At 41.3% G+C, this 19,279-nt stretch overlaps 1 protein-coding gene across 5 annotated transcripts in view; it reads right to left on the bottom strand.

Moving 5' to 3' along the window:
- The window catches only part of ERG (ETS transcription factor ERG), a 684,573-nt gene that overhangs the window by 46,971 nt on the left and 618,323 nt on the right, over positions 1–19,279 (bottom strand). For all 5 annotated transcript variants that reach the window (XM_085621258.1, XM_085621257.1, XM_085621256.1 and 2 more), the window contains one exon: positions 7,017–7,168. In XM_085621258.1, coding sequence (XP_085477384.1) covers positions 7,017–7,168 — 152 coding nt within the window. The remainder of the gene's footprint in view (positions 1–7,016; positions 7,169–19,279) is intronic.

Below are 19,279 nucleotides of genomic sequence, written 5' to 3'. Positions count from 1 at the left end.
AAAAGATACAATAGTTGAGGTAATCATAAAACCTGGAAAGGAAGAAATAGGAAAGGTGGACTAGGGAGGAGATGATAAAGATAGTATACAATATGTAGTAAACCATGTATTATGGAAGATAGTAGCGATAATATCATACAAATATAATATTTCAAGTGAAGATATTCCCACTAACTCAACAATTTCAAATAGGTGAACAGTAAGTCCTAATTCAAATAACAGTGTTACTGGCTAAAGCATCGACAGTCCTAATGATAACATCAACAGCATGAATATAAATAATGATGGTAATGAATTAATAAGGAAATGAAAAAAGAAGTGATTCCCTTTTTGTATTTCCTAATTAGAAGAAAAATCTGAAATATTACCAGAAATAGAACATTTATTAGCTAGAAAGGGGTTCCAAATTTGGATGAAAGTTCCAACATTGTCCTGTAATCTATAAATGAGTTTTTCATATGATGCTATTTTATACATTTCAATAAGCCATTCATCATGTGTAGGGCATTGTGGTGTTCTCCATTGTCTTAATATACAAATGTTTCTTACAGTGAGTGCTATAGATATCAATCATCTTGTACGGTTTGTGAGATTTGGGAGATCAGTTGCTCATCTTCTTGTGATTCTGAACAAATGACTTGTGTCCAAAATATGTGGCGCGTGTTCTCGTGCTTATGTAAAATGCCCCTAAGCCCGATTTGTGCAATAAAAAAATATTTTCTGCCTTTTCAGTACTTAAAACTATAATAAACCATTCTGGCTTAAGCTATCAGCTATTGCATTGAAGCCCTTTATTTTCTGAATTGCTTACTTCCACTGCTTTAAACAAAACAGGAACAACTATATTTGGCAATCCTTGTATGCCTTGCAAAATAACTGAAACGCATTGCAGTGTAACAAGAAATATGTTCTCAATTTCCCAGTATCATAACATTTTACCGTATCACCGAAAAAAGCAGTCTAACAAGCAGAGCCTAGCAGCATGTGCTGGCCAATAAAAATAAAGACCTGGAGGTGGATGGATGGCTGCGATGATTGGCAGAGGGCTTATGATTGTCTCTAGAACCACTGTCATGCATGGCACCCTTGGTGAGCAGTTCATGATATTCTGTCTGACCATGATTTGTCCATATATTCATCCCCATAGGATTATTGTCCATGGTGGGATCTGATGGCTGCTATAAGAGCCCAGACACCATGTGCTTATTTTAATCAACATGACTATTTGCACTGTAAGTTGGCTGCCTGTGTGTAAGATTACTCCCTCTATAGTTACATGTGTTAGACCTGCCAACTCACACGGTGCCATCGTGTGTCACACAGTATTGGCTCCTTTCACAGAGTCACCAGGTGAGAAGCCGATATCACACGATGGGCACATAATTAGCTGGAAACCCCTGCAGGGAGCAGGTTTCCAGCTAACTGGTTGGAGGTCTAATGTTCATTATGAAGTATGAAACCTCCACAGGACATCGGCAGCTACCTCAAAAGCTTTCATTTTGCTTTTTCGTAGGGGGTGGGGAGAAGGGGAGGCATTGTGAGAGGGGGTGCTGTAGATTCAGAAGTGTCTCTGGCTGTGCTTGTTACTAAACCCCACCCCTTCATGACCACGCCCCCTCCTCATACAGTCAGAAAAAATCATAAGTTGGCAGGTCTGACGTGTATCTGTGTTATAAAACGGGGAACATTGTGCCTTTTACTCTCCACTGCAAAGCATTGCCTCACATACCCTTTTTCCAAACGCCATTGGTCAACATGAAGCATTATGCAAACAAGCAGCTGTAGGACTTACACAGTCCCACCCATGATATCCTGTATTAAATGTCCTGTAAATCAGATTGGTGGCAACCTTCTGTTGTCATATTTAGGCGCGTTATATAACAGTTAGACCTCATTTGTAAAAGAAAAAAAGAGCATAGCAGAGGTATTGATTTTCATTCAATTGCTGGATAACTGAGACTTATTCAAAATGTCTTTGAGAAGTGGGCCTTGCAGAGTTGGTTGTAAGAATTTTCCAACAGACCATGTGGATCATATTAATGTGAGTCTTAAATACAATTTGTAAAACAAATGTTTGTGCATTATTGTTACACCTGGCACCATTGGTGTGGGTCTCACTTTTGCTGTTGAATCCTGTGTTTTTGCTGCTCTAGATGCTTTGAGAACTTTGCCACTGCTGTTCAGGGCCAAAGAGCAAGTGCTCCCGTTGTAAATTGTTGTTATGGATTAGCAATTCCATGATTGGATATTTGATTTACTTGTCAGGCCCTAGTACAGTGCACCATGTGCGCTCAGGGCCTGTAAACCAAATACTGCTGGTGGACTTGCAGCACTGATTGTGCCACCCACAAAAGCAGCTTGTAAAATGTGGCTCAGGCTTGCCACTCCGGAGCCTGTGTGCAGTCTGAGACGGCCATGTCGACTTGGCAAGTGCACACACTTCCCAGTCCCCAAACCTTTCCTTTTCTGCATGTGAGTCACCCCTAAGGTAGGCCCAAGGTACCCCTGTGGGCAGGGTGCATTGTATGTGAAAGGTAGGACATGCCCTGATGTGTGTGCATGTCCTGATAGTGAAATACTGCCAATTTCGTTTTTCACTATTGCAAGGCTATCTGTTCCCATAGGACAGAATGGGTAGTTTGTTTACAACATCTCATAAACATAACTGACCCCGGAAAAAAGATAGAAAAGAAAAGTTTATAATGCCTGAACTCAGAATGTATCTTTCAGTGAGGGTGATTTTTACATTCTGTGTTTGAAAATACCACTTTTAGAAAGTGGGTATTTTCTTGCCTAACCATCAAGTGTGCCTCAGCTAGGTTTGTGTATTGCATGTCTGGCTTTTGAATGACAAGCGCTGGAGAAGGGCTGTGGCTCCAGAAGTCTGATGAGTCAGGGCTGGGTTGATTAGACCTGGTCTGCATTTGGAGTAGGGGGAGGTGATTCCCTTTTCACTTGAATGGGCCTGGTTTGCCTTCAACAATGCTGTCTCCACCTCCTGCCAAGAAGCTGCACCAGTGAAGACAGAACTGGTTTTATCTGGGTACAGACACTCTCTGCCTTCAGAGAACAAAGGATTTTGTGGTATAAATATTGGGGCCCAGACACAAGAACATTAGGATCACTTATGGGAAATCAAAAGGAAACCTTTGCCAAGGAGAAGAGCCGGAGAAGCTGAGGAGGAATACTGCCCCTGTGCTGTTTGCTGTCTGGGGTTGGCCTACAGTGGCTGCTTGCTGCCAAGGAAAGGAGAAGAAGGACTTTGCTGTTTTGCTTTGTCACCTGCTTGAAGAAAAGATCTCTAAGGGCTTGAAACTTATTTTGCCTCCTGTTCGGAAGTTTCAGGAACACAAAGACTTCACCCCTTCTGTCTCTCTGCATCTGGAACTGCTGTTTCAGCTGCTACTGAAGGAAATTGCAACACCGACGCCAGCGAGCAACGCCGTAACCTGCACCGAAGCCGTGGGCACTGCTCGTGAAGAGCACGACGCATCGCCCCGACTTGCACCTTAGGCCCGACGCCTGCTGACACCGTGCTGCATCGACTCCAAAGCCATCATCGAGGCGGCTGCCTGCACTGGAGCAGGGGACACCGCTTGGGACATCCACATTGCACCGTCCCAACTCGCACCGCGACCCCGACTTCCTCAACACCAGTGCTTCATCAATGCGGAGCCGATTCTCGACGTGGGTGACTCCTGAATCCATCGACATCGCACCTTCGTAAAGAACTGACGTCTCGCCGCCATCCGTGACGTCACCTCCCAGACACAGTAAGGAACCGACGCCGCAGGCGTCAACAAAGCATCACCTCCCCGACGCCGTACACCATCTTTGCTTTCATCAATTCCAAGGTACTGATCTTTGTGGGTCTGCTTGACTCCAGGCCCGACACCGCGCACCTCGCGGTCAGCGCAGTTCTTTAGAATTTTGCATTGTGGATTTTTGTCGTTTGGTTTTCTTTTGGTTTAGATAAAGATTACTTATTTTTCGAAACTGGAATGGTGTCCATTTGTAGTGTTTTTACTGTATTACTGAATGTGTTCACAAATGCTTAACACATTACTCCAGCAGATTTCTGTTTCATCACAAGCCCCTGCTCAGTGCATTTGGAATGGTGGCAGCTTCTTTAGATACAGCATTCACCCCTGTCTGGCTGTATCGTTTTTTTGCTCCATAACTAAGACTATCTCAGAAGGCAAATTATGTGACGAGTCACACTTCTAAAGTCAATCTGACCGTGCTGACAACTAACTGTTTTGGAATTGCAGATGCAGTCGGCAGTCACCCTGCCTTGATGTACCGGGATTGGATTGGGACTGCATTTTTTTTAGCTAAAACTGAGATTAAGAACATTTAGGGACATCATGGCTAGAAAAGACTCGGCAAGCGAAGGATACACAAATGTTGGAGGTGCTGTGCCAGACAGCAGGTATATGCCCTGAAGAGACCCACACAAACTTGGGGGTGGGTCAAAACATTAACACTGTAATAGGGATTGGCCAGTGTCCATTGGACTTAATATAGCATTTATGGTACATACTGAATTATGGATTTGCATACATTTGTAACATTCCAATTGTATATATGTATCCTTTTTTATATTTCACACCACGGCAGCTATGAGCACTGCGTCATCTGCACTGCAAAAAATTATATGTGATATCAAACCCCTTTTTGGATAACGAATACACAAAGTTATTGATGATTTTAAGAGAGAGTTTATTTTAGGATAACTGCATGGTGGTATGCGGAAAGAGGACCATAGAACCATTGTGTTGTTTCTACAGAATGAACCTAAGCAGTATGTCATGCGGGAAATTATCCAAGTACATTTTATAAATTATTCCAAGATTATGCATCTTTCCATTGTCTTACATTAAGCGGTATTTACTATTGGTTTGAATGGGACCTTTTGACCAGATGATATGATTTTCTTAATGTTTGTGGTAAAACGTTCCCATTTATTGTACAAGTTTGCATGCTTTATCAGTATTGTATTTTAATATACTTTTATAACACATACTTTTGGCATGCCTCTAAGGAGTAGTCATTGTGACTGACCCTACTACCAAATATTAGCCAAAGGAGTACGCTTAGGGCTGAGAAAAAGGTTTAAACTTCTTGTCCTTCTCTGGTCCGGTGGAGTGAGAGCTTCTTCTCAGCTGATATCAAGACTATGAACTCAGTACTGTAGTCTACCAGGTGCATTTTCTGCAAACCACCTCAGTAGAAATGTAATCATTGAAAGGGAAATGAATATGCACTCATCTAAGACTCAAATGTGTTTTAAATGTTCTAGTTAGACTATTGACTACCAAAATATGATGAAAATAAATATGCATAAGTATAGATTTACTATTCTTAACTTCACATATATGTGCCTTTACAATACACATATCATCAAGGTACAGAGAGGTGGAATTAGGAGCAGAAAACCTAAACTTGTATGTTTATATATACTTACATTCATAATATTTTGGTAGTTGATATTCTGGCTCGGACGGTTTTGTAAAATTTAAGTTTTGTACACGGTATCCGTATATAGAACCTTCAACTCAACTGATTATGTCAGAAATTATAGCTTCTAATGTTCCTCATGACCGTTACATCGAACATTCTTATTTTTATATCTCAGAGGTTCTCTACTGCAGAAAAACATTTTTCAAAATAAAACTATTTACAATTCCTCCAATGTGCACACTTACATCTTTAAGAATGTATAACTAGCAGTTTGCATAATGTTTCACTTTCGTGGTCTATCTTTGACCCATCCAGTTCACCACATTCGAATGGGGACGATGCTCTACATGTGGCATCAACAGTAAGTAATATTTGACTTGTTTCTCCCATATATTTGGTATGTTACTTTACCTCCTCTAAGTCATCCAATATAATAACCTCATGGTCCCTTCCCTGTTTGTGACACAAGCATAGTTCTTAAAAGTGCACTGGGGAAGGGGCTATGGTATCTACACAAACTACTCATAACTGTGCTCAGACCCCAAATTGGTTTCCAAACAATCTTTTCTGGTCTGATGTACATTGTCCACCAAGAAGAAACAGAGAGGATGCACCCTTTGCATGTGGGGCCGACACTCAGAAACAACCTAGGCATGTCTCTGAAGTCTCAAAAGAGCCACCGGCATTCACTGTGGGAGACTGCCAGCGTAACCATATAGGTTGGATATACTAGGGTATTTTTATGTGGGTTCTGGATATCTACCCTTGTTCTGGAGGTGTATTTACAAGACTCGCATTCCCAGTACTCCCTTGGTACATTGGACCATTAGGAAGAATGACAGTGTCATAAGGAAGGGTCAAGGGTGAAAGAGCTGAAATGGAGCCAGAGTCATGGGGAAGTGGTGGAGCCAAAGGGACGGAGACAGAGCAGTCTAGCCAGGTCATGGTGAAGATGCTATGGAGTTTTATCATGAGTAGCAGTTCCCTCCTCCTCTACACCGGTAGCTTGGTGGAGATGAATGTCACAATATCAAGTGAGAAAACTATCATCTGCAAAAATATAGAGCGTAGTATATCGATGGTCAATATTTGAACAAGGTACGTATATATAGGTAAATGTATTTTTACTATTCTTAACTCTTCATACATGTGCCTTACACTTACCTTGACCATATTGTGGTGGTCGATATCATGCATGCAAATACATTTAAGTCACTATTTTGCACTGAGTATTGTGGTGCAACACATTTGGGGCTTGGACTGCTGAATGCTAAATCAGACCATTAGAAGTGGGCAATTTCAAACCTGATGACATTCCACAATATACAACCAAAGTGAGAACCTATTTTTCAGTTGTGCATGTTATTTTAGCTGGGTTTCTTGTGTATACTGTGAAACAATTTCAACAGTCAAATGTCATTTTGCAAAGTCCCTTATTTTCCTATCTATTAATGTAAATGAGTGTTGTATCTGTCTTGACGTGTTACCAGCAAGCAGAAGCAGCTTTATACTTTCTTGTTGTTTTTGAAACATGGTGTCTGTTATCAACTAACCTGCTGGTACGATGACTCTTCGTTCATTGGTTGTCATGTTTGGTGGTGGGATGTGCTTCTCCTCTATGTAGCTGCTGTAGTTCATGCCTACATTGTCTGATCCACTGGCCATCTTCCCTCCTTTTACCACATTGCAGTCATCAGGAGAGTTCCTTGTAAAAAACAAATTCACAATATCATCAGCACCAAATGTAATTAGACATGGTCTGGTTTGACGTGGTATTAGAACTGATTTCCATGGAGCTTACAGTCACTCGGGTGTTGTTCTGCATTAAGGTGTCTCCCTATCAGAGCAGAACAAACACAACATAAACAAATAAAAACACATCCATATACAACTCACAGCGCCAATTCTACTTTGTTACAATGAACTAAACCAAATTCTTCCAATTATGTATATGCCTGAACCCTCCTGATGACTTTTGGTGTCCAGGGGTATCATTGACGAGAGATCAGCACACAACCAATGTTCATTTGTATTTATTATTACTACTTACACCCACAGCCATTATTAAAATACTTCACATGAAGTTTTGCTAATTACACTAGGAAAGTGAGTGAATTAGGGAATAGTCTAATAAAGCTACCATGATACAAGAATTCAGACCCATTTGTAATATCCTCCTATTCAGCAGAAACATGAAAGCTTAGTGACCAGCCCAGAATCTGTAGCTCTAAGAGTCTGGAATGCACTTTTAGGCCTTGGTTTAAAGTTTGATGGGAAAGGTAAATTCTCCAGTGCCTGAAGGAATTGATAACTCCAAAGGAGAATTTGCTCTCAGAGTGGAGAAAATTCACATTTGCGATTTTTACCTGAAATACAATGATTTTCCACTACACCGTACTCTAATTAGGAACTGTTGAGGACAAAGGTATGGGTAAAGAATCTAAAAGGACAATACTATAAAAAAGGCTTGTCACCACGAGTTTACCGTTTTGCTATTTTGATTCATATCAAATTCCTGCTCTGCCTCACAACTGCTCTCAAACCCGAACTAAACTCCATCACATGAATAAAGCAACGCTTCAGTAGAACCCAGTTCTAGTGGTAAGTATATTATCTAAAGAGTTATGTATTGTTTTTCTATGGTTTAGCACCAGTAGCGGCTCCTAGTGAGAGCGCTATGGGGCGGTGAGGCGGGCGGGGAGGTGCAGTAAACCACGGAATACGGCCGAACAAAGGTAAGTATATAAATAAATAAACAAAACGAATTACATTGCACACGCTGCATCGCCATTTGGGGTTGCAGTGTGCGCAATGTAATTCTTTTTATTTATTTATTTATTTATTTATGTACTTTCCTCAGTTCAGCCATATTCCGTGGTTTACTACCCCCCACCCTCTCACTCCTCCACCCAGGCTCACCGCCCGTAGCACTGCCACCAGGAGCCACTACTGTTTAGCACTGATAAATGATTTCCACATGTAAATGTTACAGCTCATGCCCATCATAGGCCATGATCATGATTGTTGTCATCCAAGTCTTGGACATTTGTTGCTGTGATTCTCATGCTAATTGTGGCTTGTGAGGCCCAAAACCCACGTTGGATCAGAGACCATAGCACCCACTTACTCTAATTGCCCCTCCATATCTTATAACAAACAGAGGAAAGGCGGACAATCTTTATTGTGGTGAAATGTCATGAATGTGGGTGTCACAAGGTCAACCATTTAGACATAGTTAAATGTTCACAAGCTAGCACTATGGAGGCATGTAATCGAACTTGATTTTCAGCAGACTGGAGAGCAGTACTGGATCATGGAGTTTTCTGGGGCGCATTGCAAACTACACCTTCTACAAAATAAATACTCACTACTTTAAGCAGGTGGCAGGGAATTGCATGATTTATTAGAAACTCTTTAATTGGATCTACACATATGGTTATTGTAGCAAATCCATGTTTTATGCATGGTCCCCGCAGACTTTTTTCTGGGCCCAATTTTGTTCTGGCTGTAGGATTCTGTGTACCTTGCCAGAGGTAAACAGTAATAAAGTGTTTGTGCTTCCCCTCTAAAGCATGTGCTCTACACTGGAACTCCCTAGTAGGCCTATTTAACATCCCTATAAATCCATTATAAATGGAGCCTAAAGAGTTTATATGTTCACCACCAACATAGGTGACAAACATATTTCTGTCAGGAACATTAGTGTTCCCTGGCTAAGCTGCAGTTTGATTGCACTGTAGTTAAAACGGCAGAAAATAAATGGCTTTCAAATTTTTGAAAAGCATATTTGAATATAGTCATACCTATAATGTGTTTATAAGCCCAATGGCAGAGTGCTAATACATACAATAGGATACACTACATATGGGATTTGTGTGGTCTCACAGTAAAATAGACCCAAAAAGCTTTTTCACTGTGTAGGCCTGGCCAAAATGCTTTAGAGTTATTTTTAAAATCTGACGTAATTATGAAATCAGATTTATGATAAAGTAAGCAGAAAAGTAACTTCGTAAACATTTACTTTAGTCTGCCTGTGGCAGAACCGACTTAAAACCAGTTCAGCCATGCCTCACACCTCCAGAGCTGGAATACACATTTTTGGCTCAGAAAGGTAATGACTCTGGCACAGCGGCCAATGGCTTGCCTACAGGCCCAGAAAAGATCAATAGGTTTTAACTGATGACCACTAGGGATTAGCTAATTAGGAGTGGATCGTACCTTTAGCAGAACAAATGGGCAGCTTTAGCGTTACCTCTTTTGATTTTGAGATGCCATGAAAGGGATTCTCCTATACAACCCCAGAGCCTTCCCTTACAATCAGACTAGAGCCACAGTAGCAAGGAAAACCTTTGATGCTGTCAGGTAGGGGAGGTGGCAACAAGCTCAAGATAGGCCTCACTGATACTGAATAATTTCACAGTAAGGCAAAGAGGAGGGTCTGCAGGGTTATAGTTAGGAATTAGTAGTTAATGTTCTACAATTGCTGGCTAGCGCACGGTATAAATCTGCTACCTCAACTACCACATCCTTAGTACATTCCTGGACCTTAGAAGTTGCCAGTGAAGAAAAGGACTGCTTGAAGAGCAACCCTGACTTCTGACTCTTGACGCCTGACTCCTGCTGGCAGAAGAAGACTCACACAAAGACGCCTGAATCCTGCTGGTACCTAGGCATGGGAACTGCTCTCTCCATGGGTCAAGTGATTAGCCTTCTGTTTTCCTGCTTCGCAAAAAGCTGAAGAATTGCGGACTCCGAGAGGGACCAGCTGACTAAAGAGGCCAAGACCCTCCAGAAGACCTGGCTGGAGGGAAACCTGGTGCCAAAAAGCCAGCCCTGAAGAGCTAGAGGCTGCAGGACTGGCCAGAAGAAGCTTTCTGACCAGTCGAAGGCTAAGTCTGAAGGTAAAACCTTAGACTGAGAAACCCAGCTTGGTGTATCTGACCTTCAGTCCACCACAGTAAGCCTGAAATTGTACTTAGGTCCGCCACCAGCTGTTGCTTTTCCACAGAGCTTGCCTTTATCCAGGCACTTTTTTGCCTTTAGAACTGAAAAAATTATATTTTCTGCCACCCTTAACCCACCTTGATGATCTTGGTGTCGTTTTACTCACTACATTTTCCTCTCTTGGTTTGGGAATGTTATTGTGCAGTTCATAGTTGTGTAGTTTACACTTTTCTGGGGATTGCCTGTTGCTTGTGCTATAGCTACAAGGGGATGAACAGTGATTCTGCCAGAACTGTGCTGTGACCTAACCAGTTAAGCTGGTAGGTGTGCCCTCCTCCCAAATTGCTAACCCAATTTCGGACAGGTACGATAAAGATGTGTTCTCCACTTCACAGGACACAAAGTTAGAAAAATAAATATTTCAGATAGTTTGCACACGTGCTAAAACATTAAAAAGGTCCTGACACCTCAAATGAGTTGGCAAGCTGTTCCCGTTCACCAAATTGAGTAGGGTAACCTTGGGGGGGGGGGGGGTTAGGCAGCAGTCCAGAGGACCACTCGTGGTCCCCCTGATGTCTTCCAAGTTCCCACACTACAAACTTTTTTAAAGCAGTACCTGTTCCTTTAAGGAACACAGGCTGCTGTAAACAAACAAACCCCTTGGGAAGTTCGAACACATGGATGGAGGTCTGCAGTCCCCTTCACAATCACAAACGGGTCACAAATAGTGCTCCACCTATTTAACACTCTCTATATAGGTCATTCTCTGACCCCCTGAAAGTGTGTATTTTACAATGCAACCACTTAGTCCATAGGTTGCAACATAAAATTACAGACAGTTGCAAAAAATAAGAACGAAATTTGCACCACCAATCATGACCTGCCTGTATGGTAATCTTGCCCGCTATTATATGTCCTTCATGCAACGAATGATAATCCCAATCAATCCCTATCTATATGAAGATGATAACTGTTTCATGAATATTTCCCCCGCCAAATGTAATTTCAATTGTTTGCTATATTTCTTTCCCTCTATTTTATGATTTGTTTTACACCAACAATTATCTGTTGATACAAATATCTTACTTTTTGAAATCATGTTATTAGCATTTGTACAGGGGGCCTATACTATTTGTATGGACATAGTGGGTTTTAGAGTCTGTGAGCACTTTTTATGCAGTTTGGCCATGCTCTTGGAACATAAGTAATCTTGTGTCACTGTGTTTGGTTAAAGAAAAGCTGCCTCTCCAGTTAGTTGTAGGCTGAATATTCATATTGATTCTCTGCAAGAATAGGTCTAGTCTAAAAGGGCTGTATTTAATTCCTACTGGGGCAAGCAGTCACTTGCCTTGCCTGATGAACTTGTTGTATTTAGCGACCTGGTGAGTCAATTGCATAATTTGATGTGATGTTGTGCACGTGTGGTATATTAAGCTAACTTTGTCTGAAAGGTTCTGAGATGTATTTTGATGTCAGACTAGTGATTTGCTGTTGATGTGGCGATATCTACAACTATCTTGGCAAGACTGAGTATGAAAATCATATTTGTTCCAAAAGTTGTATTTCCACAGCATCTCAAATGCTGGCTTGTCTCTGAAGCTAAACAAGACAATTAAAAGCGACAAAGGTCTGCACCATTTTTTGTTTTGCTGAGAACGTTGGCATTGTTTGGTGAATCTGCACAAAACCTTTAAAAAAGTAGTTCCTTTGGTTTAGGTTCCGGCATGGTAACTTTCGTGTAGATGCACATGAGGGGACAGAAAATAAACTGGTGGGACAACAAATCAGAATTTCTAATTGTATCTCCAATATTAATGTTTGCTGTCTATTGCAGAAAGATTCAGTGAACATATTTACACCAAACTTGGTTTGCAACAAGGCATGTAATTTCGGTAATTTCATATTACTGTTTTAATGGATAACTTTGTGTAATTATGTGTAATATAGCACAAACCTCCTACCACAGGAGCACAGGGACAACAAACAGCGAACAGCTGCTGGCTGCTGTCTGCTGCTGTTCATGTTCTATTTTAATTATTTCATGGGTGCATCTTGCTCTCAGAAATAGCTCTAAAGGATGGGTTCTGCCCCTCGCAAAATTCTGTGTAATTTTGCATAATTTTGCTGTAATTTTGCATGCCAATGCTACAGCAAATTAAGTGAGTTACACCCACCACTACTTGGAACTAGGATTTTTCTCAGAAGAGTGACTTTGCTTGGTTTGGTGTGAATCTAATCAGCAGTTTTTGAGATTTCAGCATTTGAAAAAGCTATTGAGTGGGCATTGAAGGATTAAAAAGTAGAGCTAACTTTACAGTTGGAATGTTTTTGTTTTTTAATTGCCTTTGAAATTAGTGATGCTGGACAAATTTGATGCTTTGCATATTTAGCTTACTTCTTGTTATTGTTGCATGTGTGCTTATCTGTCAAGAAGGGCAATCATTTGAGAAATCCACTTAAATGTGCATGTGTAGTGTTCTCTGGATGGAACATTTTTCATGCAGATCCAACAAGGGGGGGCGGCAAAGTTAAAAGGGGGCAAATAATTGTCAGGTGCTAATAATTTTGGTGCTGTTTAATGAATCTGCAATTAATTTAGCATTTAACAGGCTCTAAGCAGGTTAAGCCCAATACAAGTATAAATATTGGACCCAAGACCCACTCTTCAGAATCACTTCTGACCTGTGGATTACTCAGAAGAAGGACATCCCTGCTGACCTGCTGCTTGAAGGACTCTCCTGCTGCCCTGCTGACTGAAGAAGGAAAATTGGACCTGCTCCTTAAACCCGTGACCATCAGAGTTACTCCAAAGCTAGCCGTCTGGCTTCCTGTGTGAGCTACAGGGACACAACAAGCTTTAGAGACACTCAAATGTGTCTGCCTGCTGCTGCTGATCCCTTCTAAAGTGAGTCCTAGCCCCCAGGTTGTGTCCCCACAGTTCCTGGACCCTTGGTGTGGAGCTATAGTGACCTTCTCCTAAAAACAAACAAAAAACTGGGACTTAAAGAAAATATCTCCAAAGACCATGGCCGACCTACCAGCTGATCTGATGCAAGTGCATGGCCAGTGGGATTGACTTCACCACAGCTTCCGCAACATTCATTTCTGCAGCAGCAAAACCCTTTTCAGCTGAACCTCTCACTCTCTTTGGTTATAATCTGCCGGCTCGTCCTACTGGACGAATCCGACTTCCCAAAAATCGTCTATGTCCAAAGGTAGAAATATTCACCGCAACCTCGTCCAGTGGCTCCCCAATGATAATAGTCTCTCCTCTGATACAGCCTGCTGCCATGCCCCTCTGAAATGTCTACCTTCTCCAGGAAATCTTCAAGAATTTTGCCAAGTCTGAAGGTAAGTCGAGACTGGGACTAATCAACCCCTTGTATCCGACCTATGCTCCACCAGGGTCAGCCTTAAAGTTTGACTTTGACCCAATCTTCTGCTTTGATCTTCTAGGCACTATTTTTCAATAAAAAAAAATGTAATTCATTACTCCAGTTCTACTGGTTGGATTTAATTAGTTTTGGTGTCATTTTATTTATTACAATTTACTCCATTTTTCAAAATTGGTGCATTTATTTTCTTGAGTAATTTTGTCACTTTATTACTGTTTGTGTGCTGCATAAATATTTTAGCATTTCCTCTAAATTATGCTTGATTACTTTTGTGCCAAGAAATAAGAGGGTTAACTTCATGTTAATTTAGGGACTTTTTGTAGTTCACACTGGCAAATATTGTGTTTATTATTTGAGTGGGGCTTCCAACACTCTCATATAAAAACCCAATTTCATACATTGTACTATGCTGAGTTTCATGCATATCCATCTCAGGGAGCATAATTAAAGGGAGGGAGCAAAACTTTTTTATTTGATAATTTTTTTGACACCCTTAAACAAATCTCCATAAAACTGGTGAGAACTATATACATGTTTAGTTTTCTGTTGGTATGTCCCCAGTACATGGAGCCCAGTTTTATGCAGATCTGACATGGAAGTGTAAAACTAAAGGGGGGAAGGGGGCAAAAGAGCTTTGATTATAGCCTTATAGCCCGCTGTAGCGGGCTATACCGGCTGTTAAAGGCCCGCTGCAGCGTTAAAGGCCCGAGCCGAAGGCGAGGGACTTTAACAAAGCAGAGGGACTTTAAAAGCCGGTATAGCCCTGCTACGAAGGGCTATAAGTCTATTAGAACATTCTGCCACTAGAGGGCAGAATGTTCTAACAAAACAAAGCCTTCAGGGAGCGCGAGGGGATTGAAATCCCCTCAGGCTCCCTGAAGTCTTTGTTCACAGACAGAGCAAAGACACATTGGAATGTTGGAGCTCCGGGCTTCTACCGCCATTATAAGCACGGAGCACTCCATTGTTTTCAATGGAGCTCCCAACATTCCGATGTTCTAATTGCTATTAACGATGGCACAGATTGATGGATTTCCACAAATGATGAGACACTGGAATTGGGCTTGATTTGCAAATTGCTGGCCTGATTCACAAAGGGCCTCGGAATTAGTGGTGGGAGCCCGGCAGTCATGCGGGAGTCTCTGCACTCAAACTGGAATCTCCGCAATGATAGTTCTCATTGAGGAGATTCCACCCTGTGTGCGGAGACTCACCAAAATTGCCGGGCCTCCGCCACGAGTTCCGAGGCCCTTTGTTAACCAGGTCCTGCATCTGCACGTGGCCGCATGGAAGGTTGGTTGACTGCAGCAATCCATGTTCACACACACATCTGAAGTCCAACCCACACAGCTGCCAGGATTCTTTTTTTATAGATGCTAGATGTAGCATATCATAAAAAAAGAAGAAAACAAAGCTGTAAAACCACAGTTAAAGTGAAGTTATGGGTAGCTGGGTTGTACAGCCTTAATATATCTTGTAAATAAAACTCTGAAACTAACTTAAAAACACAGTTAAAGTACAGTTATGATTAGAGACATATCAAGCACACCTGCCATGCAAACCATAACTTGAAAACCAAATGCAATGCAAATGACTCCACAATATGTATAACCATAAATTAAGAGGACTTATCACTCCATCTTGAAATAACAACACATACACACACGATGAAATGATACTGTCTCCATGGTCATCTCATGATAATGTTAAAGATAAGATATTATATCACTCATGAGATCATTTGTGAAGTCATCTGTTACATCTAGTGTGAGTTCATGAGCATTTCATTCAGGGCCGGAATCGGAACCAAAACTGGCCCTGGCAAATTGCTCGGTGGCCCCCGGGGGAGTAGGGGAGCTTGCGGGCGAGTTATTTGCTAGTGTTAGTCCGATTTTGTTACGGGGGGCAATATTGCAGGCCCCCGTTAACGCAAATGACCCTCCAGGGGCCACAAACTGGCAGGGAAACGGCCGGTGCCCGCTATGGTCAGGCCGGCCCTGATTGCATTTGGTGAGCAAGTTTACAAGAGTGAAGGAAGGAGCCTGCTAATCCACTATTCCGCCCTTCCTGCTCCGTTGATAGCATACCGTGCATGGGCCAACTCTGAAGTGCCCGACTTCCAGATGCTTTGCCATATTTAAATTGATTTATGTGTTGCAGTTGGAAAATCACTACAGGGTCTATCGATCCATTTCCCAGTCTATTGTGAAACCTACAAGTTGTAGTCGAGCTAGGACTGTCTTATCATGTTAACAGGACAATTCTACAAGAACTGGAAGAAAAAGGCGAGTGTGGACTGGTTTTCATTTTAAATATCAGCTGACTTTGTGGTCATGATAGACTGGTTTCACTCAATTTACCACTAGCTGACCCCAAAATTCCTTTTGAAAGATAACCATAGCCTTAAACTCATATAAGTTTTGCTAAACTGCATCCCTTGATCCCACCAAAGCATATTTTGAAATGGCTTAATTTGCAATTTGTGAATGCAGACCACATTTATTTTTGCGACCCGGCCATGGTAATTTTCCAAATCAGACCCTTGCCCTTCCAAATCTTAATATTGCTCCTCAGCTCTTAAAGCCCTTTGGGAATTTACTTTGGTTATAGCATTTGCTGTGCTCCACATTTATGTATCTGCATTCTAACATAACAAGTCTATTGTAAAGCACACATTCACCTCTTGGGGCTGGTTAATATACATTTATTTTCACCCAACTCAGTTGTGCTTATTTTGTCGACCTTGGAAAGATGAATGGCCGAGTGGACCCATTAGGTTTTTCGGTTTTGAACCTATGACCATAAAGTCAAAAACAGATTCCTAATGTGGATTCATTTGTACACTGAGCCACCGGACCTAATTCAACCATTTCGGGTACCACTCGTGAGCAGCGGTGCACACTCATCTTCACTCCCACAAGCTCTTTAACGCGGACACATCAGGGAGCGGAAAATTAGCAATATTAAAGATCGAAATTGGCACCTGAACTACATACAAATTTGCTGGTTCAAAACACATTTGACACTTTGCATGGAAATGCAAGACTGTTTATTTTAGTAGAAAAGCACAAAGAAAGATAATAGCTATTTATCATTTGCAATATGTGTTTATTACAAGCTCATCAATAACATGTGCACATGCCTTGAAGCAAATATCATAACAGAAGAGATCATACAAGAGCTTGTCTGTTAGAAGGTTTATTATCAAATACCAGTCGTTATTAAAATGTGGTGATTGGTTGCAGGGTGGTTTTCAGAAAGACAGAAATATTTCACTCTCCTTATACTAGCATGCACAGTCATATCAATCCACGCTGATGCTACAGGCATGCCAGGTGGCACTGTCCAGTCCTGTCTCTTTGGTCTTCTTTTCATTACTTTCACTATTGAGAAAGAGATTGTCAGGAGACTAGCTTACATATCAAGCCCTGTCAAATTTCTTTTCATTTTAATAAAACCTTTCAGCTAGCAAGCTTTTTGTGGATAACTTATAAAGAACATCCAATCCAGATGATTTAGAATAAAATAAAGCAATGTCATATAGTGCAAAAACAAGAAAGAAAATAGTGAAAAAAGGAAAAAAAATATAGTCAAAGCAAATAGGTCTTGCCTGTGAAGCTTTTAAAAAGTACTCCAAGATGTTTGTCAGGTATGCACTTGTATGTGGGCGCACACACTGCAGCCATCTTGAAATGTATTTAATTAAGCTTTGTAAAAAGGTATTCCAAGATGGCTGCCGGTGCATGAGGACACACAGCAGCCATCTTGGAATGATTTTTCATATATCATAATAAAAAGCATTGTAGGATGGACACCTTCCATGAACACATACTGGCGCCATCTTCGAAACATTATTAAAATATTGAAAGCTGGCTGTTCGCAGCTGTATTAGCTGCAAGCGCTAGATAGAGTGCTGTGGGGGCATGCAGGTGCTATGCGGGCTATATTTTAAATAAAAAGGGCCGGAAGAAAATTAGAAGGGAGACTAAGGAGAAAGAGGTGGAAAACTGTTTCCTCATGCATTGTGATTGAAGGTCCTGAGAGCAGCAGTGAAACAGCTCACTTACAACTCGACCTGTCAAAGCACAGTGAATCCAAAATAAACCATGATTGGACAAACACAATAATAGGTACAAAAAGCCAGTAAATCAGGAGCAGGGAACTGCAGTAAAAAAGAAAGCCTCTGAATCATAATCTAGTTTAAGACCCAAAGTTCACCCTAAGTCTATAGTGGAGGCGATAGGTATACTGCCAACAGATAGCTACACCCTGTCCTAAAAACAGAAAAGAGAAACAGACAAAGTGTGAAAGCTGGCAGTGATAGGTGGTGGGCATGGCCACTGTGATTTTTGGAGACCGGGACTTATTTTTTATTGTCCAACGTTGATGCAGTACAAGAAAGAGAAAAAACAGAAAGTGGGTATTGAGTAGGAAGAGAAATATAGGAAAAAGGTCCATATTACAGAAGAGGAACTGCAAACCTCTGCTGTAAGGAGAAGTTATGTTCTTTGCAGTACATAAGGCCTAGAGAACTGTTTGAACATTAGGGTTACACATTTGTCAATGTTGCCTCTCAAATAAATCACAAATAAACCTTCTGCTTCAACCACAAGTACATTCACTCAACAGCTATTCCTAAATTTCTCAGAAAAAATATGACGTTATCTCCGTATTTCTAATGAGCGCAACCAAGCACCATATGTTTCCCATGTACCAAAACATGCGCTAGTTGAAAAGGCAGATTAAATCAGAGTTTGGGCACCTTTGCTTCAAAAACGCATCATTGTCAACTTCTGCGCAATGGCAAAACACAAACTTCCACATTATGATTTTAAATGTTAGATGAATGTCCTGAACAACCTGGTTCTCTATATCACGAAAGATTTTGGGCTCATAGTGAAATATTGTTACAAGGCAAAGGGGTTATTGTTACAAGGCCAAGGTGTTATCCCAAACACATCACTAGGACATTGGTAAGGTATGGTACAAGAACAAAATGGCCCAAGTGAACACAAGTTTGAGAAATAAAATATAAACTACAAAAACACCTGTTAAGTCAATTACAAACAATATTCATCATGTAGAACATATTAATTCATGTAGAACACGGAATCTCATGTTCACAAACGTCACATTCGTTAAATATAATTATAAAGAGGTGCCCAAACGGAGAGGGAAGGGTAAGTGCAGCAATGTGCAGATGTGAGGGTAGGTGAGTGAAGTAAGGCAGTGAACAATATATACATCCAAATCATGAAAAAGCCAGTCCAGCCTATATCCAAGGCTAACCTATTTACAACTCCATAATGTTGGAACACAGGGGGACACGGTGAATCTATCACTCTTGTCCACAAAGGTAAACACAAAATAAAGTTGTTGACGTTTCAACCCTGGGATTGTGTGTAGGCAATTGAAGTCCTTACAGTAGGGTCTTCATCAGGACCATGTGGGGGACACTCTTAGGCCACTGGTGCGGG

The sequence above is a fragment of the Triturus cristatus genome, chromosome 8 (genome assembly GCF_964204655.1).
Source record: "Triturus cristatus chromosome 8, aTriCri1.1, whole genome shotgun sequence".
NCBI classification, from domain to species: Eukaryota; Metazoa; Chordata; class Amphibia; order Caudata; family Salamandridae; genus Triturus; species Triturus cristatus.
The sequence above is the reverse complement of the archived record's forward strand: the minus strand, read 5'-3'. Positions and strand labels throughout refer to the sequence as shown.